At 39.1% G+C, this 27,237-nt stretch overlaps 3 protein-coding genes across 3 annotated transcripts; all 3 read left to right on the top strand.

The window, feature by feature from the left end:
* Nucleotides 1–264: 264 nt before the first annotated feature.
* On the top strand, nucleotides 265–16,266 carry LOC116252554 (protein fluG). The gene is made up of 18 exons (XM_031626900.2): nucleotides 265–476; nucleotides 2,480–2,731; nucleotides 3,403–3,470; nucleotides 3,562–3,677; nucleotides 3,787–3,892; nucleotides 4,596–4,752; nucleotides 4,842–4,937; nucleotides 5,549–5,597; nucleotides 6,792–7,057; nucleotides 7,587–7,759; nucleotides 8,872–8,992; nucleotides 9,103–9,155; nucleotides 9,945–10,074; nucleotides 10,417–10,562; nucleotides 11,647–11,838; nucleotides 13,409–13,641; nucleotides 14,940–15,082; nucleotides 15,801–16,266. Exons 1-18 carry the CDS (start codon nucleotides 309–311, stop codon nucleotides 15,861–15,863), a joined length of 2,532 nt encoding a protein of 843 aa, XP_031482760.1. The 5' UTR covers nucleotides 265–308; the 3' UTR covers nucleotides 15,864–16,266.
* A 2,507-nt stretch (nucleotides 16,267–18,773) lies between these two features.
* LOC116253500 (galactoside 2-alpha-L-fucosyltransferase-like) lies at nucleotides 18,774–20,625 on the top strand. The gene has a single exon (XM_031628330.2). It carries the CDS (start codon nucleotides 18,785–18,787, stop codon nucleotides 20,369–20,371), a length of 1,587 nt encoding a protein of 528 aa, XP_031484190.1. The 5' UTR covers nucleotides 18,774–18,784; the 3' UTR covers nucleotides 20,372–20,625.
* A 1,602-nt stretch (nucleotides 20,626–22,227) lies between these two features.
* On the top strand, nucleotides 22,228–25,023 carry LOC116253372 (probable fucosyltransferase 9). Its single transcript, XM_031628159.2, has one exon. It carries the CDS (start codon nucleotides 22,556–22,558, stop codon nucleotides 24,140–24,142), a length of 1,587 nt encoding a protein of 528 aa, XP_031484019.1. The 5' UTR covers nucleotides 22,228–22,555; the 3' UTR covers nucleotides 24,143–25,023.
* Nucleotides 25,024–27,237: the final 2,214 nt, after the last annotated feature.

The following is a 27,237-nucleotide window of genomic DNA, read 5'->3' on the forward strand; positions in this document are numbered from 1 at the left end:
TATATATACACACACGTGGAACTTATGAGTAAACTCATTAACCAATAAAATACTTGGAAAAAAGAGAGTTCCAAGAAAGTAGAAACACCGAAAGGAAGACAAGATTAGACACCTAACAGCGAAAACCCGGCAGGAAAGGTAGTTTGGTAATTGCGTAATGGAGAAAACAAACGGCCACTGGGTAGGCAGTAGAATGTCCAAATCCGGCTTCCACGCTCGTTGATTGGTTGACTGTTGGTTCCTATAAGATGATGGCCACTGTCGCCGACACGAGAAGAAAGAGTGAGAGTGAGAGAGCGGGAGCGGCGATGGCGGGGAAGTACGGGGAGTTGGTAAGGGCGATAGAGAGCATCCCTCTGGTGGATGCACACGCTCACAATATCGTCGCTCTCGATTCCGACGTTCCGTTCATCCGATGCTTCTCCGAGGCCGAAGGCGATGCCCTCAATGACGTCCCTCATGCTCTTTCCTTCAAGGTTCTCTCCTTCTCATTTCGTCTTCCTTTATCGTTCTTATTTTCGTTTCGGGTCTTTCGTTCTTACGGTGGAATGAACGATTACCCGCTGGTCGCGAGAAATGATCTTGATTTTGCACGTTTTGACGGCGTCGATTGTTCAATGATTAGTTGTTGAGCGTCAGGGAGTTTTTTCTTGGACTTCCGTGTTCCATTGTCAGGATCGGCCGATCCGCAGTCGTGAGAGATTATCTTCATGTTGCACTTCTTGGTAGTGTACGGTTCAGCTGACCAGTTTGTTAGGAGCTTGATCGCTTTCGAAGGCGATTTTCTTGGTTAACTTGTGTCTGTTCCATTTCTGTCGGTTTATGATGGATCACTCTCTGGTCGCTAGTCGCTGGCGATTGATCTTGTTCTTGCACGTTCTGATCGTGTTGGGTTTGGTTAATCATCTTATTAAGATACTTATCACATTTTATGGATCATTGCTTTTTTTTTTTTGTCGCGCTTTATGGCTGATTATTGACAAATCAATCGAGAGTTGATATTGATTTTACACATTTTCATTATCTCGAGTTGATTCGATCAGCTTTTTCCTTTTTTCTGTTTTTGCTTTTTCGTATTCCATTGTCATAATTGACCACTTGGCAGTTGTGAGAGATGATCTTCGTGTTGCACTTTTTAGTAGTGTACGGTTCAGCTGACCAGTTTGTTACAAGATTGATCGTTTTCGAGGGCGATTTTCTTGGTTGACTTGTTTCTGTTTGAATTCTGTCGGTTTATGATGGATCACTCACTGGATGCCTGTGGCTGGTGAAGCTTATTAAGCTACTTATCAAGTTTTATGGGCCATTGGTTTGTTGTCGCGCTTTATGGCTGATTATTGACAAGTCAACGAGAGTTGATATTGATTTGCACATTTTCATGATCTCGAGTTGAGTCGATCAGCTTTTTCCTTTTTTCTGTTTTTGTTTTTTATTCCATTGTCATAATTGACCACTCCGCAGTCGTGAGAGATGATCTTCATGTTGCACTTTTTGATAGTGTACGCTTCAGCTGACCAGTTTGTTACAAGGTTGATCATTTGCGAGGGCGATTTTCTTGGTTGACTTATTTCTGTTTGATTTCTGTCGGTTTATGATGGATCACTCACTGGATGCCAGTGGCTGGTGATTGATCTTGTTCTCGCACGTTCTGATCGTGTTGGGTTTATTTAATCAGCTTATTAAGCTACTTATCAAGTTTTATGGGCCATTGGTTTATTGTCGCGCTTAATGGCTGATTATTGACAAGTCAACGAGAGTTGATATTGATTTTGCACATTTTCATGATCTCGAGTTGAGTCGATCAGCTTTTTCCTTTTTTCTGTTTTTGTTTTTTCGGTAGGCACGATCAGTTTGGTCGGAGGTTAGTTGTTATTTCTTTTAGACAAGTTCTATGCTCATTTTATTTCAGGTCGTTTAATACGATATTTCACGATTGTTCGCTTGCTGGTCACCAGAGGCAATTTTCCTTTTGTACAAATTGGTTGTGTTCAGTTTGTGTCAATCGGTTGCTCATGCCCAATGCAAACTCTTATCCCTAATCTACCTCTCCTGTACCTCTCTTGAAAGGGAGGTTACGAGTGTCGTGATGTGTCCATGATTATGTTAATTTTCTACTTGTCAAATTTTGACATGTTTTTTTGTGGAAACTCTTAGTCTCTTATAATTGTCATCTATCAATTTGAATCCTTCATATTGCGGGGTTAAGTTGTGTTTTATTTAGGTTCGTACTCAAGCTGTAGATTTCTCAGAATACTAGTTTAGGGTTATATTTTGTGAGTTAAGTTGTGTTTATTCAGATTCATATTCAAGCGGTATATTTCTCTACTGCAGAACACTAGTTTAGGTTTATATTTCTTTGACCATCCTAAATCATCATTGTATTGCACGATTAGGTTCTTTTATAGGCTTGTAGCTTCTCGATCTCAGGATTAGAAGTCTTTGTTGTTTCTGACCAAAATTTGATAAGTCTATGCAACAGAGAAGCATCAAAGATATTGCTGGCTTGTATGGCTGCGAGGCATCACTGGATGGTATTCAACAGCATCGCAAGTCATCTGGACTCCAGCAGATTTGCTCGAAAAGCTTTGAAGCTGCAAAGATATCTGCTGTTTTCATTGATGATGGCATCACTTTTGACAAAATGCATGACATTGAATGGCACAAAAGTTATGTGCCTGTTGTTGGTAGAGTACTGAGAATCGAGCGACTTGCAGAGGAAATACTTGAGGAAGTGTGGCTCTCTCTCTCTCTCCCTCTCTCTCTTACACACACACACACACACACACATAAGGACACAAATAGGCATAAAGTCTACCCTCTTAGCATCTTCTGGGTTTATTATTTCATCCTAGGAATTCCCTTTGTCATGTGAACATTGTGGTTTCTTTTGTGCTAATAGGAGAGTTTCTTTACCATTAACTACTTTAACTGTTTTGGATTCTTTTTTGTCTCATAGTGTAATTTTTCACCTCTTCATATCCGTATTGCTAAACTAACAGGAACTGATAGGTTTAACCAAATGGATGTCGTCTCTACAATGTGGCTAATCTCTGAGGCTGTGGTTTTGCCACCTCATTGCAAGAACTCCGCCTGTGCTGGGAACATTGATTTTATTATATCAATATTTAGTGCCATAAGCTAGATTATCTGATCTCATCACCTTTTCATATCTGATCTCATCACCTTCTCAGTTCAATTCTTGTTTTACCACCTGTTAGGATTGTCAATGTAGTGATGAGAATACACTGGCAACCAGGTGAAGTGCTCTTGTGGCTGGGCAACTTAGTAAATATGAAATGGGTGGCAACCTGCTCTCTATCTTTCCTCTAACTTTTTATGGATAGAGTTTTAGTTTCCCTAAATTGCAGTATGAAGTTGGATGTTATTTTTGTTTATTTTCAGGGGCTACAAAGTGGGAAGCAATGGACGCTGGAGGATTTCAGCTATATATTCTTGACAAAGTTAAAACAATATCCTCGGGATTTGTTCTCTAGTGCAATTATTGACATCTACCTCCAGTTACTGTTGTTATAGATACTGTGTTCCTTAACAGGGTCATACGGCTGCCAGTAAAGTTGTCGCCCTGAAGAGTATAGCTGCTTACAGAAGTGGCCTGCAAATTGATACACATTTTTGCAGCGAGATTGTGGAGAATAGTATTCTAAAAGTCTTAAATGGTTAGTGAATTTGATGATGCAATATTGTTATTATTATTATTTTTTTAACATGTTCTATTATCTTATACAACCTTTTGAGGTAATCATTCTCACTCCTACTATTGTTCAGATGGAAAACCTGTTCGTATCCAGAACAAGAGCTTCATTGACTACATATTAACACTCAGTTTGGAGGTAGCAATAGATTATGACTTGCCTGTTCAAATACATACAGGGTAAAAAGGCCAAAGGCAGATTAATATAAAGCTTTCTACTGATTAATTTCTTCATGCACTTGATTAATTCTTGAGAGCCACATTCAGTTTGATATTCTAATGTTCTCCATCTTACTGGAAAACCTTGCTTGAGAAATTGCTGAGTACAGTGGATGAATATGTCAGATGCTTATATATGTAGGAGAGTTTCCCAAGGTAAACACTTGAAGGAAAGCCTGATATTTTTTGTCTTGAGATATCTTTCTACAGTAAGATATCCAAATCCCATCATAGAAGACTGGAAAAATGCAGATCTACATGGGGAGGAAGCAAAGACTGATGCTTCGGATTGCTGACCGTCTAACCTGTTGGCTGCTTCTTGATCCAAACTTTATGTTGCTATTTTGTGGAGATCGGTTATTTGACATAGTCGGTCGTTTCTGCTCATTGTTCCACCCTGAGGGAGGAGTATTATGTATTTTTTGGGAGACCTATTTCATCACAATCGAATGGTTTTCTGTTTAAGTAAAAAATTGTGCATAGTTCTTGGTAAAGTTGCCATGTCGTCTGTTACATGAAGGCATAAAAGGCCCTTTTGACATGTTTATTTACTTTTACCTCTTTCTTCATGCTTCATGTTTCTGTGACTTATTGGACAACAAAATTCATTGCTTTCATTAATATAACTTTTTGCTTAGATCTTCCTTTTTTTTTATTGATTCAGTTTTGGAGATAAAGACCTAGACTTGAGGCTTAGCAACCCACTTCACTTACGTGTACTTCTTGAGGACAAGCGATTCACAAAATGTCGGATTGTTCTACTTCATGCATCTTACCCATTCTCACAGGAAGCATCATATCTGGCATCTGTTTATCCGAATGTATACTCTCCAATTTCCTTCATTTACTTGATGCACTTTGTATCTTTTAAGTTTAGCTTTAATATTATACTAATACCTACGAAAATCAGGTTTATGTTGATTTTGGTTTGGCGATTCCAAAGCTTAGTGTTCATGGGATGGTTTCATCAGTCAAGCAGCTTTTAGAGTTAACTCCTATAAATAAGGTGATGACACAAACCCCTTCACATGTTCCCAATCTTTCTGCTACAGGTCCTCCAATATGAATATAACACTTTTTTGATTTTCCAGTGGATTTAGATGATAAAGGTTCTCTTACTTTTCAATATTTCCTTTTCATGTGAAAGCTTTTCTTAACATGGAATCTTTATGAAGGGAAGTTGATTCTTGTTTTTCATTTAGTTGAGAAGCTTAAACAGCATATATCACCTATCTAACTATGTATGCATTGCATTGCTCCAGTAATGCTGTTGTGCATAATTAATAGTCAAAGATAATGCTTGTATTCTTACATCTCGTTGTTGATGATTTGTGTATTTGTGCTTGCCGATAACTTAGGTCAGCTGTTTTGATAGGTCTTCAGTGCAGTGGCATTAGTACAGTAAAGGAACAACTCTACGAAACTCTAATTTGTAATCACCTGATATTGCCTATGCTGACATTTTGATCGTTTTGGACATTGTGTCATGCAGTTCTTATAATAACGATAGATTAACAGCCCATATTGCACTCAAATGTTTCATCAAGATGGATAGTTTATTGCTGATTTGATCATCTTATGGTGTTATTTGTTTTCTCTTTTCTCTTCTTTTGTTAGGTGATGTTTAGTACAGACGGATATGCCTTTCCTGAAACATTTTTCTTAGGTATGCTTTTGAACATCACTCTGGATTTATATTTTATGTTTCTGGTCTACTCCCATAATATATTATATGAAGATGTCACTGTTATCTCGATATATTCATCTATCTGTTATTTTTGGAGAAAAATGTTATTTTACTTGTAGTTTGTGTAAAAATGCCCGGAGATAGGCAAAACAAACGAGCCCCAAGCAAACTGGCATTGAAGGCCAAACTTCAAGGTCACTCCATAACACTAGGGAAATGTGCAGTTAGGCACAAATACATCAACATCATACAATCAACTGACAACATAACTTAGAGAAGCAATGAAATTTACAAGAGGGATCAGTCCTCATTATATACAGCAGCAAGTGGAGGAGCTAGCTGTTGTCTTGGTCCCAATGACTCCAAACAGAGTTCATGTGGACTAGCCAATCTCAACCCGTTGTCGACGGCTATACTTTACTGTCGAAGCCTTTACTTAACCAAGCGGATTAACCCATGTACATGACACACACACACACACACACACATGCACAAATTCTAATAGTTTGCTTGCATGGTCCAACTATTGATCCTGTCCATATATCTTAAGCTGATGTTGTCCAAATTGTAGCTATAGAACTTGACAGGGTGTCCCACATATCAAAGTCACCTACTAAGCCTTGCCCACTTGGAGAGCAAGAGTAAAAGAAAAAAAAGCAACAATACTGAAAGCAATTGCTGCACTCAATGTCGTTGAACTTGTTCATTTATTTGTTGTTTCACTGGTATTGCTCGTAAATCTGTTCTGTAATGTGAAAAATGGGTTTTTTTATTAAATTAAATCCACCATTACCCTACTTTTATTGATAAATAACTACCTAAGGCAAATTAGAAACTTTTATGAGTAGCAATTTGTTGAGAAAATTTCTTAAAGTTGTATGTATGTGTGTGTGTGTGTGTGAATATTGCTGTTTCTCTGAACCCAAGCTTTTTGAAGTTACTCTGCACCTGCACGACGTAACATAGCTTTTTATTTCTACCTGTTATCTTAACATAGCTTTTTAATTTTACCCTGTTATATCAAAGTTGGATCACAGCCAACCAGTTTTGTTAATCTTTAATTTCAACCTATGTCCTTTCAGTCATACTAAATTACTCATGTTCTCTTTTGCTATTTATTGCTGTTGTTTCCACTTACTGCTAAACTTCCTCAAATTTATGTCTCTCTTTTAGGTGCAAAACGGGCACGCGAGACTCTTGCTACTGTCTTGTGTGATGCTTGTGAGGATGGAGATCTCACTATATTAGAGGCTATTGATGCTGCGAAGAGCATTCTTAGGGACAATGCTTTACAAATTTACAAGGTCAAACAAAATGTCGACTCACCGGAAGCTACACTGTATTCATCCCAAACAAATAAACTTGTGAAGCAGCCTGCACAAAAAACTGTTCTTGTACGTGTTATGTGGGTGGACACATCTGGACAACATCGTTGTCGTGTAAGTTATTTGAGTATTGTGTAAGTGTTATTGCCTATTCTAAGTCATCTTACTATCTTAGGCTCCTAGCTTTTGAACCTTAGTCAGATGAGATATATCAGCTATGTTTCTCTGCAATGGAGGTGAATTGGATTGAGAAATAGTGTTGAACCAATATTACATATTATCTCCTGATGACATTTCTTACTTAAAATCCTCCATCAGTCTTTTATTCAAACTTAGCGGACTACTGCTTTCTTCACTTAGTGACAACGTTTGGAAACCCTAACTTTGTAACTAGTTCTTTAGTTGAATAATTGACTTGATCAGGTTCATATTTTGAGCCACACTTTATGAGGCAGCAAGTTTTGTCTTTTGGTATTTTGTCATTTGCATTTCAATAGAATGGAAATTTAAAGTTAATCCATTATCTAAATGGTATATAAAAATACACGTCTTCAAGCTTAGAATATTCTTGCCAGTTTTTCTCATGAAGAAAGGAGTTATTCTGTACTTTATTGTGATTGTGTCATTGTTTTGTTGGTCCTAGGTAATACCTGAGAGTCGCTTCCATCAAGTTGTAAAAGACCATGGGGTTGGTCTTACTTTTGCTTCAATGGGCATGACCTCCTTTTGTGATGGCCCTGCTGAAGGATCCAATCTTACTGCTGTGGGTGAAATTCGGCTAATCCCAGATCTTTCAACATCATGCAGGCTACCCTGGTATGACAGTTTCACCATGCACATTGCTTTTTCAATTCAAGGTATCAGATGGCAATGTTGTTTACATGTATTGTTATTTTCAAAAACGTTAGTCTGATGGATCCTCAACTTCTGTATTCTTATATTTGGTCATCAAGCTTATTGTATAAATAGTGCAGCTTTCATAACCCGAGTTCTTAGAAGAGATAAGATGTACCAATTAGAAATCGCATGTCTTTTGTCAGGATCTGGCAACTGGAACTTGATTTCTAGCAAGTGGAGCTTTTATTCATAAATAATATACCTGTACCTTGTGTTTTGTGCTAAATGTAGCTGAGTAGTTTCTTGACAATGATGTTTATTCACTTGCTCTTCATAATTTTTTTAATGATAGTCAATTGTTATATCAACTATTTTTTCACTTTTTATGGTGAAACCTGAAACAAAGCCTTATCTGAAATAATCCCCAGAATTGTGTGATCCAACTAAAACTTTTTCTACTTGGTATCAGTATAAAATTTTATCATCAGCTGAACTAATTGTTTAAGTGCTGGTACATTGAATGTTCTCGCATTACTGTATTGTAGCTTTTTTCTTTTCTACGACAGTTTAGCTACAATTCTATCAAGTAGAAAATATATTAGCATCTAATGTATTTTATTGCATTTATGTGATTAAGGTGGGTCCATCCAGTTGTGCTGTCATGAAAAAGCTCACTATATATAAACTACCTGCAAAGAAATTGTGTATTTCATTTAATAGTTAGCAGCCATGGCAAGCAAAAGCTTGAGAAACATCCCTGAATCCAACCTTCCCAGTGCCCAGTATCTGGATTTCCTGAACAATTTGGCTTTCTTATACAGTCTGATAGGTATTTTTTTGTACTGTTTTGAAATATTTCCTAATATCGTTCTTGTTTTTTTGTTATGAACGCTTTCAGCATCTCATTTATGTACTATTATGTTAGTCATTATCCTTAATAAATCATCAGAAGAAGATGTGAGCTCTTCATTCTATTTTCTGTATGCTTCTTCATTTTGCATTATACAAGAGGCATTCTTTTCCACTCCTTTCTGCCTGTTTGTCTGTTTTAGGATGGGCATGTCTGTCAACAGTATGGTTGTTTTAAACAGGTCGCAAGAGGAAGAGTTGGTTTTGGCAGACATGCATGTTAAACCTGGACTACCTTGGGAATATTGTCCAAGAGAAGCATTGAGAAGAGTTTCAAATGTCCTAAAGAAGGAATTCAATTTGGTACGGTTTCTACTTTCTACAATCATGATGTGCATACTGTTTTTTTTTTTTGCTTCTATGAACATTCACCTTTTCTTTTTTGTTATTGTTTCAACTTTCTTCTTATTCAGGAAATGAATGCAGGTTTTGAGAATGAGTTCTTTATTTTAAGGAGTGAATGCAGGTAATGTTGGACTGACTTGTTCAATGATTCAAGTGGCATCTTGTTTCAAACGAGTAAACAGATTATCTTCCTGCTGACTCATTTATAGTTGGATTTTGAACTGCAAGGCGTGTTTTCTTCTGCTTACGTATAAATAACTGTGTAGACGAGTGTAACAATTTCATTTTAAATACTTTTTCTATCATATAGCCTCATTTCATGTACTTTGTAATATGATTATACACATTGATCTAGAAACTCTTTTTAGTTTGGACAGGCAAACCTGCGGTTTGTCAGAGCACTTCAAGTTCTTGCCAACAGAAACGAGCCCGTCCTTGCTTTCTTTAACTTGAAAGTCATAAGTCCAAACCCTTACTAGGTGAATAGAGTCAACTGCATGTATATATTATTAAGTCTGACCCCCCAGTTGGTGGATGGAGTTCTCGTTGGTTCTGTTGTTGTGTTATACTGCAAGTATAGGCAATTTCTCTCTTTCTCTCTAATTGTTTCAGTTGCGTACAGGAAACATAGTTTTGAGTGTTTTTCATTTTTTTTGCATAATCCAAGTTGAGCCTTGCATACCTTAGATGTATTGGTTTTCCAATATAGAAGGTGTACTTCACAAGCCGTCATGTTAAGGTTTTCTTGGAGCAAATAAAATAGCTGCTTATAGAAGCTGTTTAGAAATGCACAAGCACCAAACAGCTCTATCAGAAAAAGAAAAAGACATAAATTTCCATGAATTCTCGTCTGGTTTTTAACTCATCTTTGCCAACTCTTTTCTTCATTTTGTGCTCATATTACATGCAGGGATGGACAACGGGAATGGTTACCATTTGATTCAACTCCATATTGCTCCACTGCAGCATTTGATGCTGCATATCCAATTCTAAAGGAAGTGAATAATGCTCTCAGTGCCATGGGAATTTCAGTGGAGCAGGTATATTACTTTTGCCATGTGAAGCTAATCATTTATCCTCATCACATGGTATAAGTGCAGAGTTTTTAGTTTTTTCTGCATGCTATTCTTTTATCTATTGTATACAGGAATAACCTGACATGGTAGGTGATTCCATGGTTGCTTGCTTAGGCCTATTTTCAGTTTTCGTGTGTGCCAGCAGCCTTCCTGTACTTGATATATTTGACATGAATATCCTTTAGCAGTTATAATTTGTTCCCATCCTTGTGCAAATCTATCAGTGGATCAATTTGCCTGATCCCAGCTTGCTAATAAGATAAAAAGGGGATCTTCCTTGGTTCTGAAGTACCCTCAAATTTGCAGATACATGCAGAAGCAGGGAACGGACAGTTCGAGATATCCTTGGGGCATACACACTGTGGTCGTGCTGCCGATAATTTGATTTTGACTCGTGAAACTATAAGATCGGTTGTCCGCAAGCATGGATTTCTAGCGACGTTCCTACCAAAGTAAGTTGTTGGACTACATATAACATATTCATGGTGCATATGTTAAATTTAAGGGCATTTGAAATGTTATTTTATTTCTTTAGTCATTTTGATGTGTTTGTCTGTCTTACAGTATTGTGGTTAGGAAGATGCCTACTACTGAATTTGGTTTCATAGTCTTGCATTAGCTACAAAAATGGCTAGTGAAACTTCTCCATGTATGAGCAATGTAGAACTTGAGTTTGAAATATAGATTATTTAATATTTATGGATATCAAATGCTGATATCTTGTTCTGAAATACGGTATCATATATTCTATCTCATTCAAAGCTAGAACATGTAATAGATCTTCTTAATCAAGCAATCACCACAAATTCCTATTTACTCTCTTGAACAAAGTTATCTTTATATGGGACATCTAATACCTTTTGTGGATAATTTTGTCATTGCTATGGAAAACATTGGGAAATCTTGGTTACCTGTTTTCTCCGTCAAAATGATTTTGACACATTCATTTTGAAGAGCATCACTTGGTTGCACGTAGTATTCAAATCCATTATAACGTCAGTCATGATTTTGGCTGCGATTCAAGTGGCTATAAGTTGTTTCCATGGGCAAAAATGCTGTGCTAAACTAGAAATAACTCTTCTTTTAGAATTTGCAGGGGACCTCTCTGCTCTGCAATTTTCAAGCTTCAGTCATTATATCAAGATGCACTGCTTAAGGTTTTCCAGATACCAATTTCACATGAGATAGTTCAAATGCAAATTGCATGTATGCATTCATAACCAAATGCTAGTGAAACATTTGAAAATATATCACAGTTATGTGTTTCAACTGCCAGAAAACGTATTAATTACCATCAGTTGCTTTCCTTTTCTATGATGTGTTTGATATTGATTTGTCTTTCTTTTGTTCTTCTTAGTGCCTTTCCTTGTCATGTAAATGCCTGTTGATATGTGCATATTCATGCATTGAAAGCTTATAAAACGAAACAAAGTTATAGAAATTTATGCATGTCACAGTGCATACCAAAAATTTTAGCTTAGAGCCTATTTGAAAAGTTCTAACACACACCGGTTCATGTTTCTTACTTGCATCCAGGTACTTCCTTAATGATATTGGTTCTGGGTCACATGTACATCTTAGTTTACAGCAGAATGAAGAGAATGTTTTTATGGCTCCAAATGGCACAACAACTAAATATGGAATGACCCAAATTGGTGAGAATTTCATGGCTGGTATTTTTGTTCATCTCCCTTCAATAATGGCATTCACAGCTCCTCTTCCAAACAGGTATGAGCCACATTTTGAAATTGCACTGTTTCTGCCCATGTCAATGTCAGTCTGCTTGTTTACAATGCTAGGATGGCACAATTTTAATGCTGATGAAATGGTACAGAAGCTTCTCCAAAGAAACTAACTCTTTTGCATATGGAGAATGGGGCTATCCAACAAGGGTTTGAACAAGCTTGTTTGATAAAATTTAATATTTTTCTTTATTATTTATTTACTTATTCTTACAATTTTTAGTCTCATGAATTACCTATTCCCCTCAACGCCACAAGCACTATCAGTCTATCACATTTTATAGTTGACTTTCTTATACTTTTGACCCCTAACCACCTATGTCAGATAGGCATGGGTACATGTGCTGGTACGGGTATGGGAAAGCGGGTATAGGTACCGCGTTTTCGCGAATCTTGGTACGGTGGTATGGTGTTAATTATATATTTTTAATTCCAAAAAATAAAATTAAAAAATTAATTGATATCATCACATTATTAAGACAATGTTCCTTTCATAGTTCCTACATATAATCTCATAAAAAAACATAAATTGACTGAGATCATTCTTTCGGTTCTTCTTCCTCTTCCATGTCCCCTCCTCCTCATCCTCCTCTACCTCTTGTAGTGTTGTAGGTTGGAAGAAACGTTGGGCTTTGCGGGTAAGGTTTTTTTTTTGTGGTTTGGATCGGTTTCAACCCGGAACCGATCTAAACGCAACTAGTCGTACCCCTATACCAGTTTTTCCGTATTGGTACAGGTACGTGGGCCTCCCCCATGTATCACTGTCACTTAGCTAATCACTATTCAATCTCTTTAAAATGAAAATGGTGCTTTCACATCCATGGCTCTTCTTATTTTTGAAGGAGGTCAGAGAATTTCACCCGGTTAATTTCTTCCTCTTCCATTATCGGAAGAAGAGCAAGGTGTTGGAGTTTTTAGAGTATTTGTTAACTCGATTGTTGCAAGTGCTTGCAAGTGAAAACAAGTGCATTGACCTCCTACTAGGAAGTGAATGTCGTGCTCCAGCCTAAATATGGTTAGTCAACATGCTTTTCAGGAGCATGGATGGGTTCTAGGTAATGCGCACACAACACATAAAAATATTTGTGCTGGTTACCCAACATGCAGCGTTCCAATGCAGTGGGCACCTGGGAGTTTGCACCGTTGGCCCCTAACTTTGATATGGTGCCTAAAGGACTAAGAAGCAGCCTCTTAAAAGTATAAATTGTAAATGAAGATGATAAACAGAATATTGGCCCTTTTTGGTATTCAATGCATCATAATGTGCAAAGGTGCCACTGCGTTTCCTTTCATAGGCTTGATTCTCTTGCATAAAATGTGTCCATCGGATGTAGCTAGCAAACTCATGCCAGTGTCTCCTCCGACGTCCCATGTTGTTTTATTACTATACTATATTGGCTAATGTTCCACATATGAAGAGTTTTGTTACTTTAACCTCTCTGACTCTCTCAACCATTGCTTCTTCAACAAAATAAGTTGTAAAACTGCGATCTTGTTTTCTTCAAATTTGCAAATTCTCTTAAGGTACATCCTCATGTACTTTCAAATGCTTGCAGTTACGACCGCATAAAACCAAATACCTGGAGTGGGGCATTTCATTGTTGGGGAAAGGAGAACAGGGAAGCACCACTCAGGACGGCAAGCCCTCCAGGAGTACATAGTGGACTTGTTAGCAATTTTGAGGTTAAAACTTTTGATGGATGTGCAAATCCATATTTAGGTTTGGCTGCAATTATGGCTGCTGGCATTGATGGCCTCAGAAGAAAGCTTGTTTTGCCAGACCCTGTTGGTGCGTCTTCAAAATATTGGACATCAAGTTATATTTGTTTTCCATGGCTAAACTGCTGGCCTTTTTATATTTCATGAATCCTGTCGTTTCTTAGTTCCTATCTTCATCCACTTCTGTTGATAATGAATCTGCTAATTTCTAATAAATTGATCATTACTTATTCAGATGAGTGCAATCATCAACCAGTATAGGAGCATATCTGCATGGCAGTTTTCTGTTTCAGTTAGGTGCATGAACGGATTTTCTCCCTCCACGGGAAGATAATAGCATGAAATATATATTATTTGATGTCAACTGAAAAACAGACAATTTGATATGTTATCTCCCCAGCATTTCTCTCATTGTTACACACATAAGCATGCACAAATCTGCGCGTATATTAATGCCATCCTCAACTTTTTGGAATTGTCAAAATGAGAATCTTTTTTGCTTGTTTTTAGCTAGGGTGGACGACCTTTGTTCTTTTGTATGTGTGAATTAGATAAAGTTGCCTCCCTGGAATCTAGTCTTTTTGAGTTACATGTGATATTTCGATTTATTTCTATGTTCTGATAAAATTTCTCTTCCATTGACATCTTTTATGCAAAGGATTATGGCTCTGTGGTGTTTCAAGTCCTGGGCATGACCAATATTTGGCAATTGTACTACATTTTCTTCCCTTTCTTTTGACTGTTCATTTTCTTTTTTAAAATGCAATTTATACTTCTAAGAATGGTTTTATTTGTCCAATCATACAAATCGTATGTTGGGATATCTTTTCTGGTTCTCATAAAAATTGTAGGCAAAATAGCTTCATGCAATGAAGATAGCCGGATGTTAGGAGATAGGATCCAAGATGAAATTGGCATGATGACAAAATTGATTAGATCAGAGTGTATGTTAAATGACATGTAACCTAATTTTTTTCGACAATCTGATTAAAATTTTACCCCATTATGGCTATTAGTTAGTACGTACGTTACATAGGTATTGTATGGGTGCTGGTACAGGTACGGGTATGGAGTATTTTCAAAAACTTGGGTACAGGGGTATCGCCGTACACACACACACACACCTACATATGTATAATGAACACTAAGGATTTAAACAAACAAAACAAGCTGTTTCTGTTTCAGATGTTCTAATGAAGAAAGGAGAATAATATAAAACTGGGTTGCGGAAATATAAATATTGCTGGTGAATATCTTGGATGTTGCTGTAGACCATTTGTTTTGATCATAACTTGTCTTTGTGGTTCTGTATTAAGCTGCAATCCTTAGGATGAGTTTGTAACTTGGTATAAATTCTTTCATGAACAGAAACAAATCCTAGTGATCATGACATAAATCTTCCTAAATTGCCCACTTCACTCAACGAATCTATTGAAGCTCTTGCTAAGGATGAAACTTTGAAGAATTTAGTTGGTGAGAAGCTTGTCTCCACAGTTGTTGGCGTAAAGAAGGTTAGTGCCCTTGGCGTACTTTTATACTGCACATTGTGATTCGACGCTGAACTGATTTCGTCAATACTTCTTATGTTCAACTTGTGGGTTTTTTTTTTTTCGAAATCAACCTTTTACATTTCCTTTGTTATGCACATCTTCCCTGAAAAAAAGCACGGAAGATTCTTGTGGATTTCTTTCCTGGTGTAAGATAGCAAGGTCTGAAATTGTTCAACCCCTTTCCAGATGGCTAGAGAGGCCTGTCTCTGTTTCTGTTGAACCAGCCTCAAATGGCGAGAAACTATTTACTGGCTTCTGCAGTTAGTATTTTTATCGTCTACCTATCAATATTTAGTGCAAGTTGACCTGCTTGTACACATATTTTCCACTCTTGTTCCTAATCAGCTTGTTTTGGAAACATGTTTTTTGACTTTGAGAAACGAGGTAATTTGTTGGTCAGAAGGACAATCATACTCTGTGCATCTCTATCAAACAGTGACTGATATTGGGGGGTCAGGAGAAAGCATATGTTTTTCCCTTTTAAAATTGTATTTGTATTACTCCGTTATGATGTAAGAATCTGAAAACTAAAAATCCTACTAACGTCGCATGTACTAAAACTTGGCCACCTAGAGCTCAGATTTTTCACTGTGTTGGTTTTGTACTTTAGTTTGCGGGATTCTTTGGATTTTTTCTCTTTTAAACTGACTATAACTTGTCCAAACCGTATGAGTTTCAGGCTGAAGTCGAGTACTATGCGTCCCACCCTGATGCATATAAGCAACTCATACACCGATATTAAGCGGCACAACAGTTTTGTAGGCGTTGGCCAGACAGTCTGAAGTTGGCATTCATTTGGCTTAAAGAAAGAACCAGTTGCAATAAGGAACCAGTCGAAAACGTCCTGATTTGGCTATTGCTATGTACAACACATGCCTGAGTATCGGCAAACTTTTTCTGCATCTCAACGAGGGAATTTAACCAGGAAATTTGGCATCTTGCAAACGCAAAGAAGCAAGGTGGGTGTTCATTACTCGGATAAGAGAGTTTGATTCTTTTGCAGATTCTCGTTTCTAAGGTTCCTGTACCAAATTCTGTTATTTTATTTCTCCGAGCCGGGAAACTTTCATATTCTTTCCTTGTTATACTAATTTGCTAGATCATCTTCGTTTCATTTACAAGCACTAGAATATAACTTTTCATCTCCCTCGCTAAGAAAGCCACATGTTTGTACGTACTTCACCTGGGCAAGATTTGAGGAGGACTCTGAACAGTGAAAATTGAGCTTGGATGACATGGACGAACTAAAACTGTAGCCTTTTTCCCGCCTAGCTACGTCCTTCTCTGGTCCTTTTGGATTGATAGTGGAGCATCAAGAACGGCAAAAGGAGAGTGAAGGTTGTGAGAAATGAAACGTGGATCGTGAGATCTTTCTAATAGAAATACGAGGCAGACTTTGTATCTATTAATCATTGAAAAAAAAAATATGAAACTAAGAGCTCAGGTAGTCCGAATAACACCATAAGGAAGTACAGTGGTAAAATTTCAAATTTCAATGGCATCTCACCCCGATCGATAACTAACTAGGGCTTTGTCTAATTGCAGCCCGATAGGGTCAATATTTTTCAATTCTGCTATCAAGATGTGCACCATTCTGTCAATTACTTTTTTTTTTTTGTCTGTTTGAGACTTCTCAGTATGAACTGTACATGTTAAAAATGTTGTGTGGTAATTGATTTTACGTATGCATATCCCAAAAACGATTTTTGCGTTTGCGACCAGAGCAGCATGTTTCGGCGCCTAGTTTACGTACTAGTAACCCAAGAGTTCGATTGGTGGCTGCGTCTCTCTTGGCTTAACCGCCGAGTCTGCCTTAACTTCAGCTTGCTGGAGGTCTCCTACTAGACCTCTGCATTGATCCCCAAGGTAGAGCTTCTGATTTCTTAGAACAATATAATATCATGTATGGATCGAACTAGGTTTGAGATTCGGAAAAACAAACAAAGTGGGCTGACATATCTTAAGTTGATCGCAAGTGACCGTGTTATCCTTGCTTTACGAACACACAAGGCAGGAAAAAAGGCATCATGAACAGTTAGCTGGTGGTGTGGAGGCTGGCAACCCGAAGAATCGTTAAAGTTGATGTAGAATCCTCCTCCAAAATCTTGCTCCTTTTGACGTAAATGGGAACCAATTCGGTGGTTTCCGCTCTAAGGGCTAAAAGTTGTGTAAGATTTAAGAGTTGGACCTTCAGATTTAGACATCACCGAAGCAAAGAATAGTATGAAATTCCAGTCGGAATGCCTACCCAGCTATCCGTGTGTTCTTTTGCCCATATGAACTTTAAATGTGGTCCTTGTGTGCGTGTTGGTAGGTGTATTTTTCTGTATATCTACATGTTTTGCATGAGCGTGGACTGGAGTTGTCCAATTATGATATTTGCAAGTTTAAAGATGCACTGGTCAGTTGAACCCTCAATTTTCATCAATTTCAGAAAGATTTTCTATTTTCTGGAGAAAAAATAATTCAATTGCAATATTAGTAATTGGCACTATGAAAACAAACGAGAGAGAGAGAGAGAGAGAGAGAGAGAGAGAGAGAGAGAGAGAGAGAGAGAGAGAGAGACTGCAGAAAGAGATTTCATATGTAAACTTGTGTGATGACTGAGAGGAAAGATGAGGGAGATCGAGCATCATTTATAGATTAATTAAAACGTTTGCTGGTAATAGCTCTTAAAAGGAAGCGCATAAAGAATGTGCTTCATACGCCAATGAGGGTTTTAGTCTTATAATCAATTTTTACCTTCTCTTTCAAGCAAAAAACTGCCACTTTTGCTCTTGAAAGTCGCAGCTAAGACACCACTCGCCATTCTTTTCACAAAACCGCTTGCATCCTTTGTAACTTAACACAGCGTCAAAGTTTCAGGAAACCCAAGTAAGATCTCCCCACAGCCACCTCAAATTTATCAAAATTGGAAACCTGATCACTGAATGAAGTCGAACGGAACAATTTTTTTATTACTTTGGCTGGCTACTAAGAAGTTTGCTTCAAATTTTTTCAAGTTTTCTTTTGTACATTAACCCTTTTCTCTTTTTTCTTTTAGGGTACTCGATACGTCCGAAGAAAAAGAAAACGCCGAAATCTTCCTTGCACATTGAGCTCCATAAAACTCAGCAAATTGGTTCCTACATATTATTGTAGTTTTTCTCTTATTTCTGTTCCGTATTTCCATTAAAGGATACTTTCGATGTAGAAACTCCTCGAATGGAATTTGAAATTTTAAATAGATCGACTCGGATGGGATCTGTTTGGTTATGGAAGAGGTGGTACGTCTCTGGGCAATTAGAAATGAGACAATATTTTGATATTCCTTAGAAATCTCAATCTTTGGCGAATTTTCAATTCTCGAAGTTGTGATCCTACTCCATACTGGCAATGCTATTCTACAATGACTTGAAGACCACGATCACTTTCAGTGGATTCCACACACAGATGAGATTCCCCGACGACATGAAATAACAATAACAGGGTCAATGTCTTCCAATCTTCGGCAACGTATTTCCTGCTCTCAGAATCGTATATAGACTTTTACATTTCTCCCCCCTTCTCTCTCTCTCTCTCTCACTCTCTCTCTCTCTCTCTCTCTCTCGCTCTCTCTAATAATAGTTACTAATCTCCATTTCCACCCCCATCCTCCCTACTCAACATTTGATCTGTGAAAAGATGTTTCACTTCATAATTTTGATGCTAATTGCGTGTTCTCTCAAACTGCCCATTGGCCGTGGCGGTGATAGCCCCTACCCAACAGAGTTCAGGCACACCCTCTCCAACCTCTCTCAGGAGAATATCCGTCACTGCACATCGCTGCCTCCAACTGAACGCCTTGTATGTGAGCTAGAAGGTGCCATTGATGCCCAAGGCCACCCGACCACCAATGCCAAGAACACCAACCCGCCTGCTCAGCCGCCTCCTGCTAAAGAGTCATGTAAGTTCAGGGAAGACAACATCTACACTCTTTATCCTCACTCCATGCCTCAATCCCCTGTACTGAACAGAGTGTTGGAGAAGTATGTAGCCATGCACAGGCGCTGCAGGGACATAGATTTTGCAAGCCTCGATGATGTCTATACTTCTTCTAGGAGACCCATCTGCCGATACCTGATCTGGAGACCCAGCGGCTATGGATTCGGCAACCGGCTCTTGGCCCTGATCTCCTCCTTCCTCTACGCAGTAATGTCTGCAAGGGTGCTATTAATTGACTACCCAGAATGGGATCACCTCTTCTGCGAGCCCTTCTTGGGCTCTAGCATCCAACTGCCTGCTCGAACCAAGCTCAACCAAGTTCTGGGCGAGTGGTATATACAATTTCGCGATGCTCGTTGCGGATTGAATAGTTCTAACAAAATCTGCAACACAACTGTGGTGAATCTGCGTCTGGATCATGTAACTGGCCTGCGTGAATACGAGTCAGTTGCTTGTCCAATGGGCTATTCAAGGGTCAGGAACATTGAATTTTTGACGATGAGGGAGTGCAACCAGTACCTGGTGCCTGGCTTCTACCTCAACCCTGTGCTTTCTCCTCTGCTCGAAGTCCTCTTCCCTCAAAGGAACGCATTCCATTTGCTGTCAAGGTTTCTCCTGGTACCAAGCGACGCCATGTGGGCTTCAATCAGACCCTCTTTGGATATTCAGGCCAGTAGGAGAGTCGGAGTTCAGATAAGGGAATTCGTTGGGAGGTATACAACTGCTTATGATGGAAACGTGATTGAGTGCATCAAGAAGAAGGGAGGGTTTCTACCAAAGAAGTTCCGGAAGCGGCGGGTTCACTCCGGCGAGTACTGCGGCGTCTACGTGGCCACATTGTTGAGGCGTCACTTGGAAGCGGTGAACTCTAGCTTGAAGGCGTTGGTAGTGGAGACAGGGAAGGAGTTCAGGTTCAACCATCAGAGGTTGGATGGGAGGGAGGTACATGACAGGAAGCACGAAGCAGAGGCATTGGTTGATATGTGGGTACTGAGCATGAGCAATGTCCTGGTGACCAGCCAGGACTCCAGCTTTGGTTACATTGCAACTGGGGTGGGTGGCGTTGTTCCAAATTTTCTTGATATGGAGGAAGGGAAAGGCTGTTTCATGGGGCTGGGTGTGGAGCCCTGTTTTCATGCCGCACCAAAGAATCTCCGATGTGCGCAAGACGAGGCTGTGGCATTCAGCCTGCAAGAAATAGTAGAGAAAAATACTTCAATAGTGAAGGTCTGCAACGACAGGCCACGGGGTTGGACGTTGCTGCCACCAACTGTTTCCAAAATCTAATCATCTAAAAGATTGAACCCAAGGATATGAAGCGGTTTCGATCTAAGATAGCTAAACACTTGGTGATTCAGTGGGAAACGGATCTGGTGCAGAAAAAAATTGGCAAAAGCTTCATGTCATGTTCAACCTGCTTTCATTTGCCATTGATAGGCTTGAATGTTGTTGTAAATGTATTCCGTATACGAGAATGTTATAATGAAAAAACGCATATAGCGGTTAAGTTATTAAATGTACGGAAACGTTGGTAACTGATTGGCACAATCAATTGATCAAATGGGTACTCAGTTTTTTTTGCTAGAGAGAGAGAGAGAGAGAGAGAGAGAGAGAGAGAGAGAGAGAGAGAGGGGGGTGTAGTTTCAGACTGATCTGCCATACTAGCTTCAAGAACCGCTATGTTCAACCTAAATTAATACTCTCAATACCATCAAAATAGCATCTTCTATAATTGAATCGAGGATGAAGATCGAGTTGCATATACAAGGATGTGCGCACGCAAATATACACCAAACGAAAGAAGAAGGGGAGTTGAGGTATTTTCAATTTTTTTTATAAAGAAATGTATATTTCAGACTTTTGACTCTTTCATAATCTCTTTCATTTAAAAAAAAAAGCTTATTTTTTTTTTTTACTTAAATGGGGCTACTTTGGTCATTACACATCATGTGCACAATTTTTGTGCGCGGGAGGTGTGCACATAGTCAGTTTCGATTGAGGATGTGGTGAACACATGCCGCACAGCTCCAGGGGTTGCACTACACAATATATATATATAGAGAGAGATTGAATCATAAAATGAAACATTAATAGAATTATGAAATGCTAATGTTGAGAACCAGTAAATGGACCAAGTAACACATTGAGGTAAACGGGAGGAGTATCCCACCGCCCTTGTTAAAGTCCAAGCTTAGGGGTGCAACAGGGAAAGGGTATAACATCATCCTTGCCTTTTCCTATGTCAAAGGCATCTTGACTGCAGAAGTACAACACTGGTAATTCTTCAATGGCATTTCACCATAGTCAGTAACCAATTAGGGCTTGTCTAATGGCCGCCTAATAGGGATACAACATGGTCTTTGGCTTACTTTTGGAAGTACTCGCACAGGAGCCTGTGCATAACGTATTTGTTGACAGGCTTGCATATATAGCCAAGTTCTTTGCGTCTGCACATATGTCAGAAATACCGTTTCTGCATTTGGAATCTGGGAAAAATATTTTGGTGCTTAATTCATATACCATAGCTATGCGGTACGTTTAAGAACTTTAAGCCTTAAGCCAACCAAATCGTAAGATCTCAGTTCAATAGGTGGGGTGCCTCTCCCTTTGCGTAAACTGTCGACACTGCTAGATCTAGCACTCTATACCACGTTACCGATCCCACTATAGACCTTGTGACTTCTCACAGACCCTGTAATATCCTGCAACTATGGGTTAAGTCTATGATCGAGTCAAAAACTCAGCAAGGGAGCAGAACCATGTTGAGTCGGTCACAAGTGAGCGTGTTATCTTTACTTTAGGAACGGAAATTGCACTACAAGAAGCCAGTCTGAACGGCTGGTTGATCGTCGGTTTGGAAAGAGAGAGAGAGAGAGAGAGGAAAATAGCATTAACATAAGTCCAACAAAAAATTGAACCTGGAAAACTGTAAAATGAAAGAGAAAAGGAAATTGTGGTCATAGGCCACTGATCAGATCACCGCAACTCCATACCAATTTCTACTTTCTTGTTTGTTCGAGCAGAAGACAGAACTGTAAAATGAAAGAGAAAAGGAAATTGTGGTCACAGGCCACTGATCAGATCATCATGAACTCTATACCAATTTCTACTTTCTTGTTTGTTCGAGCAGAATGAGCCCGCTGGTCCTCAAGTTTCTTGACATGGCGGCGAGAAAGGTCATACTGGTCCGAGAAGTAAGCTTTACTCTGCTCTACGTTGGCAAGGCATTGAACTTCTCCGGTGATTTGTTGACGATTACTAATTACGACTTCACTTTCATATTTTTATAAATATGAATGTCAATGCGTTTTTCCCGTCTCCGCCACCTTCTTCCTGCTGTCAAAACCGCCCTCTACGTTTCTGAACGTAGACTTCTACCTGATCTCGCTCTTCCTGGCTCCTTCTAAAATTGCCAATGATCTCCTTCCCATCCATGCCATCATCCATCAATCTTGACGTTTCAGTGACAAGATGGTTCCCTTCACCATCTTGGTGCTATTAACTGTATATTCTCTCACACTGCCCACAGGCCATGGCGGTGTCAATGACAGTCGACCTCCGACAGAGTACAGGTACACGCTCTCCAGCTTTTCTCAGGAGAAGATCCTCCACTGCTCAACTCTGCCTCCAAGTGAACGGCTTATCTGTGAGCTGGAGGGTGCCATTGATGCTCAAGGCCTCGCTTCTAATGGCAAGGACGCAAAGACTCCTGGGCCACCGCCTGCTAACAGGTCATGTAAGTTCAGGGAAGATAACCTCTACAGCCTTTATCCTCACTCCATGCCTCCATCCCCTGTGTTGAACAGAGTGCTGGAGAAGTATGTAGCCATGCACAGACGCTGCAGGGACAAAGATTTTGCAAGCCTTGATGATGTCTACACTTCTTCCAGGAGACCCACCTGCCAGTACTTGATATACAAGCCGGCCATCTGCGGATTCGGCAACAGGATGCTGGCCCTGCTGTCTTCTTTCCTCTATGCAATCATGTCTGCAAGAGTGTTACTGATCGACTACCCAGAATGGGATGATCTCTTCTGTGAGCCATTCTTGGGCTCTAGCATCCAACTCCCTGCTCAAACCAAGCTCAACCAGGAGCTGGGTCCATGGTACTTGCAATTTCGCGACGCTCGGTGCGGGGCCGCTCCTAATTCTAACAAAATCTGCAACACCACTGTGGTGAATCTGCGCTTGGATCACACAAGTCGTTTACGCGAGTATGAGTCAGTTGCCTGCCCAATGGGCTATGCAAGACTCAGAAACATAGAATTTGTGACAATGAGGTTGTGCAACCAATACTTTGTGCCTGGGTTTTACGTCAATCCTGTGCTCTCCCCTCTGCTTGAAGTCTTGTTTCCTCAAAGGAACCCATTCCATTTGCTATCAAGGTTTCTTCTGGTACCGAGTGACCAAAGGTGGGCTTCTATTAGCTCCTACTTGGACATTCGTGCTAGCAGAAGAGTTGGAATCCAAGTGAGGGAATTTGGTGGGAGCTATACAAAAGCTTATGATAAAAATGTGATTGAGTGCGTCAAGAAGAAGGGAGGTTTCCTGCCTAAGAGGTTCCGGAAGCGAGTTCACAGCGGCGAGTACTGCAGCATCTATATGGCTACATTGTTGAGCCGCCATTTGGAGGCGGTGAACTCTTCCTTGCAGGTGTTGGTAGAGGAGACTGGGAAGGAGTTCAGGTTCAATCACCAAAAGTTGGATGGGAGGGAGTTACATGACAAAGAGCACCAAGCAGAGGCATTGGTTGATATGTGGGTGTTGAGCATGAGCAATGTCTTGGTGACCAGTCAGGACTCCACCTTTGGTTACATGGCAACTGGGTTGGGTGGGGTTGTTCCAAATTTCCTTGATAAGGAGGAAGGGAAAGGCTGCTTTATGGGACTGGGTGTGGAGCCTTGTTTTCATGCTGCACCAAGGAGTCTCCTGTGTGTCCAAGAGGAGCCTGTGGCTCTCAGCCTGCATAATCTGGTTGAGAAATCTTCTAAAGTGAATGCTTGCAATGACAGGCCTGTGGGTTGGACAGTGTTGCCACCAAATGTATCCTACATCTAAGAGACCTCAGCCAAGGACATATAAAAATGTGGTTTGGATCAGAGATTGCTGCCTTGGAGATCCTGTACAACAGATAATGACAGCCTTCATACCACACCTGACCCCGCTTGCAGCTTCATGCAAAATTATAGGGAAACTGATTGTTTTTATTCTTTCCTTGATGTGATTGTAATGATTGTGGTTGAGGGTTGTTAAAAATATGCGATTGTTATTTTATTTTATTTTATTTTATTTTGAGTCGGAAGGAAGTGTTTTCATCAATTCGTCTGACTGTAGATCAATCTTGATATAAAATTTTTAAAACTTGAGTAATGAAAATAAATTGCACTTTCTGAGAATTCAGACTCTTTCTCCTTGTAACTTCTGAATGTCCTGCACTTCTACCTGCTGCAAGCTTTCCCCATTCATTCTCATACGCTCTCTTGTCCTAATCTTATCTGTTACGTGGTTGGTAGCTCTGTTCTTCCAACATAGTACAGGTATCCTCTCCTACTCCTATCGAGAAGAAGACCCCTCAGTTCTGCTACCTCCTGCCAAGCAGAGGATTTCAGCTTGGGATTGGACGTGGTCGTTGATGCCTATGGCCATGCCAAGAAGGAACACCGAACCTCCTGGGCCACTGCCCATCAACAGCTCATGTAAGTGTAGTCGGCAGGACAAAATCTAGGGTCTCTACCCCTAGTCCACGCCTCCATCCCCCGTTCTGAACAGACTGCTGAAGAAGTCCGCCGCCAGAAAAGATACTTCAGTTACCTAAGATCTGCAAGTCTCAGTATTTTCTATAGTTTTTGTAGGAGACCTGATTGCCAGTACTTGACCTGTTGGCCGAGCTGGTACCAGTTCTGCAATTGACTTCCGACGTTGATCTCCTCCTTACTGAACACAATCATGCAGAATGAAAATATGGCGAGGAATAACAGCAGAAATCAGCATTTGATTCTGATTCTGGTCATTCTGAAAGGGCAATCGTCGGAAAAGCGTATGCCAACGGTTACTGTTGTACATGCCAATATTACGGGCAAAGATAAAGCAGATTAGATGTGTGCCAGGGATGAAGATAAGCATTCCATAAATCGAAGTTGCCACACATGGGGTTAGCAAAAATCAAAAGAAAATCTTTAAAATTAATCCTACTTCTGTAAACCCCCTTGATTTTGGTGCATGACTTTAGGCTGAGGTAGATGTAAAAATTCTATGAGTAAAGGACTTGGAACATCATTGATTCTAAGGTAGATGGTGGCTTTTAATGGGTAGCAGACCAGGTTAATCATTTTTGTTTTGCTTATTTCTCATTTTCCAGCACTTTCTGGAACAAGGGAAAAGCCACTAGTCTTTGTCAAATATGGTTAAAGAAATTTATAACATGGGATTAAGAAAAGGTAGGCAAAAAAAAGAAAAAAGAAAAAGAAAACTGATTATTTAATACATCTTTGAAGAAGAGAGGTTTTCTTCACAAAAAGAATTTTAAACTTATTTCCTTCCATACTTATTTTTAACTTCAAAAATGGATGAAGAAGTCAGAGGGAGAAACGTCTCCACCTTTTTAATATACAAAGCGAATGTTTTCTCTAAGTAAACGTTCACTTGGTTTTATTGCTTTTTAAAATTAACTATAGATCTGTACAATTCAACACTGCTTAAAAACATCTAATTTAATGATTTTTTTTTTGTTACGCAAAATAAAAAGAACAAAAAGAAGGGGCTTAAAAATAAAACTGGTTAACCATCGATTCGGACCAGTTAGCTTACGTCGTAAAAAGAAAAAAAACAGGAACTTCAAACTTGTTTTTTTTTTTCTTTCTCTTTTTAGAAGAGAAACTGGCCGATAAAGCTTACATTGTAGAAGTTAAAAGAGAGTAAGACAAGACCCTATCTTGTACCAAATCTCATGCACCAACAGGAGCTTTACACTTACCATCAAGAAATATAGTCCAGATCTGGATCTTCATTTATCATTGTCAGGCTGGTTGGACGTCCAACTCGTGGCCGACTGGTTTTGTCTCTTGTACGTGTTTTTTCTTTGTTTTCGTGCACCTCTCTCTTTGTGAGAGGTTTAAATCATACTCTTTTGACAAATAATCAAACAAAAAACTTTCTCGGGCTCCTTTTCGTCGTCAACTACGCTTTGGAAAGGCGCCTACTAATACGTGTATGAGACATCCAAATCAATACCTGTGCATTAGTATTTCAGTTCAGTTCAAATCCAATGAATGCATCATCACCGTCCATTTGTCTAAGTGCTTAAGTTGGAATGATTGTGATTGTGGGGTTGGAGATTTTTTTTTTTTTCTTATTTGACTAATTCCAAACACTGATGGAGTTTCAGAAGGCTGGTTGAGCGTGTAGACATATAAAAACAGCCTATTGAATTCATGTCAGTGCTACTTTTCTCATCATAAAAATGAGATTGTATTCAAGTTTAATGGTGCATCACACCTCACCCATAACTTTTGAAGTAATGGGAATGTAAAGACCTTAGAGTCTTTTTTTAAAGCATTAATTTGTTAGCCTCTCGCTCACTCAAAGGAACTAATTATGGAGAGGGCTCAACTTTTTTTTTGGTCAAATTAAAATTTTTAAAAGTACTCAATTGTATAGCATTTTATTTTGCAAAATTTGGGGACGTGATTTTCGTACATGAGAGAAATGGTTCTACGACATTCGTGCACCCAAGCGGCAGCCCGATAATATATCATACTATATTTACTGCCGTTAAAACTAACCTTAAAACAATATTTCTTGAAAGTAGCGGGTATACCTATCATAAAATTATAAAATTATGCTTGGAAAAATTCGGTTCCATCGATAGTTTGAGCATATATATATATATAATTTTTAAAAACAAAAAGACTTTTTTTCTGGTGTGAGAATAACAGAAGATTATGAGTTTGACTTTTCTTCCTATAAGAGTGTAAGACTATTAGATCTGCTGCTCGTGTCCACCAACACACTTAGTGGAATCTTTCTTTCATGTACTTTTTCTTAAAAAGTTTCATTAAGAGCTCATATTTTGGATATATACCTGAAATGAGCTTCACATTTCAGATTTTTCTAATAACGGCTTAGTTTTTGCCGACAAATACCAAACACGTGCT

The sequence above is a fragment of the Nymphaea colorata genome, chromosome 4 (genome assembly GCF_008831285.2).
Source record: "Nymphaea colorata isolate Beijing-Zhang1983 chromosome 4, ASM883128v2, whole genome shotgun sequence".
Classification (NCBI taxonomy): domain Eukaryota; kingdom Viridiplantae; phylum Streptophyta; class Magnoliopsida; order Nymphaeales; family Nymphaeaceae; genus Nymphaea; species Nymphaea colorata.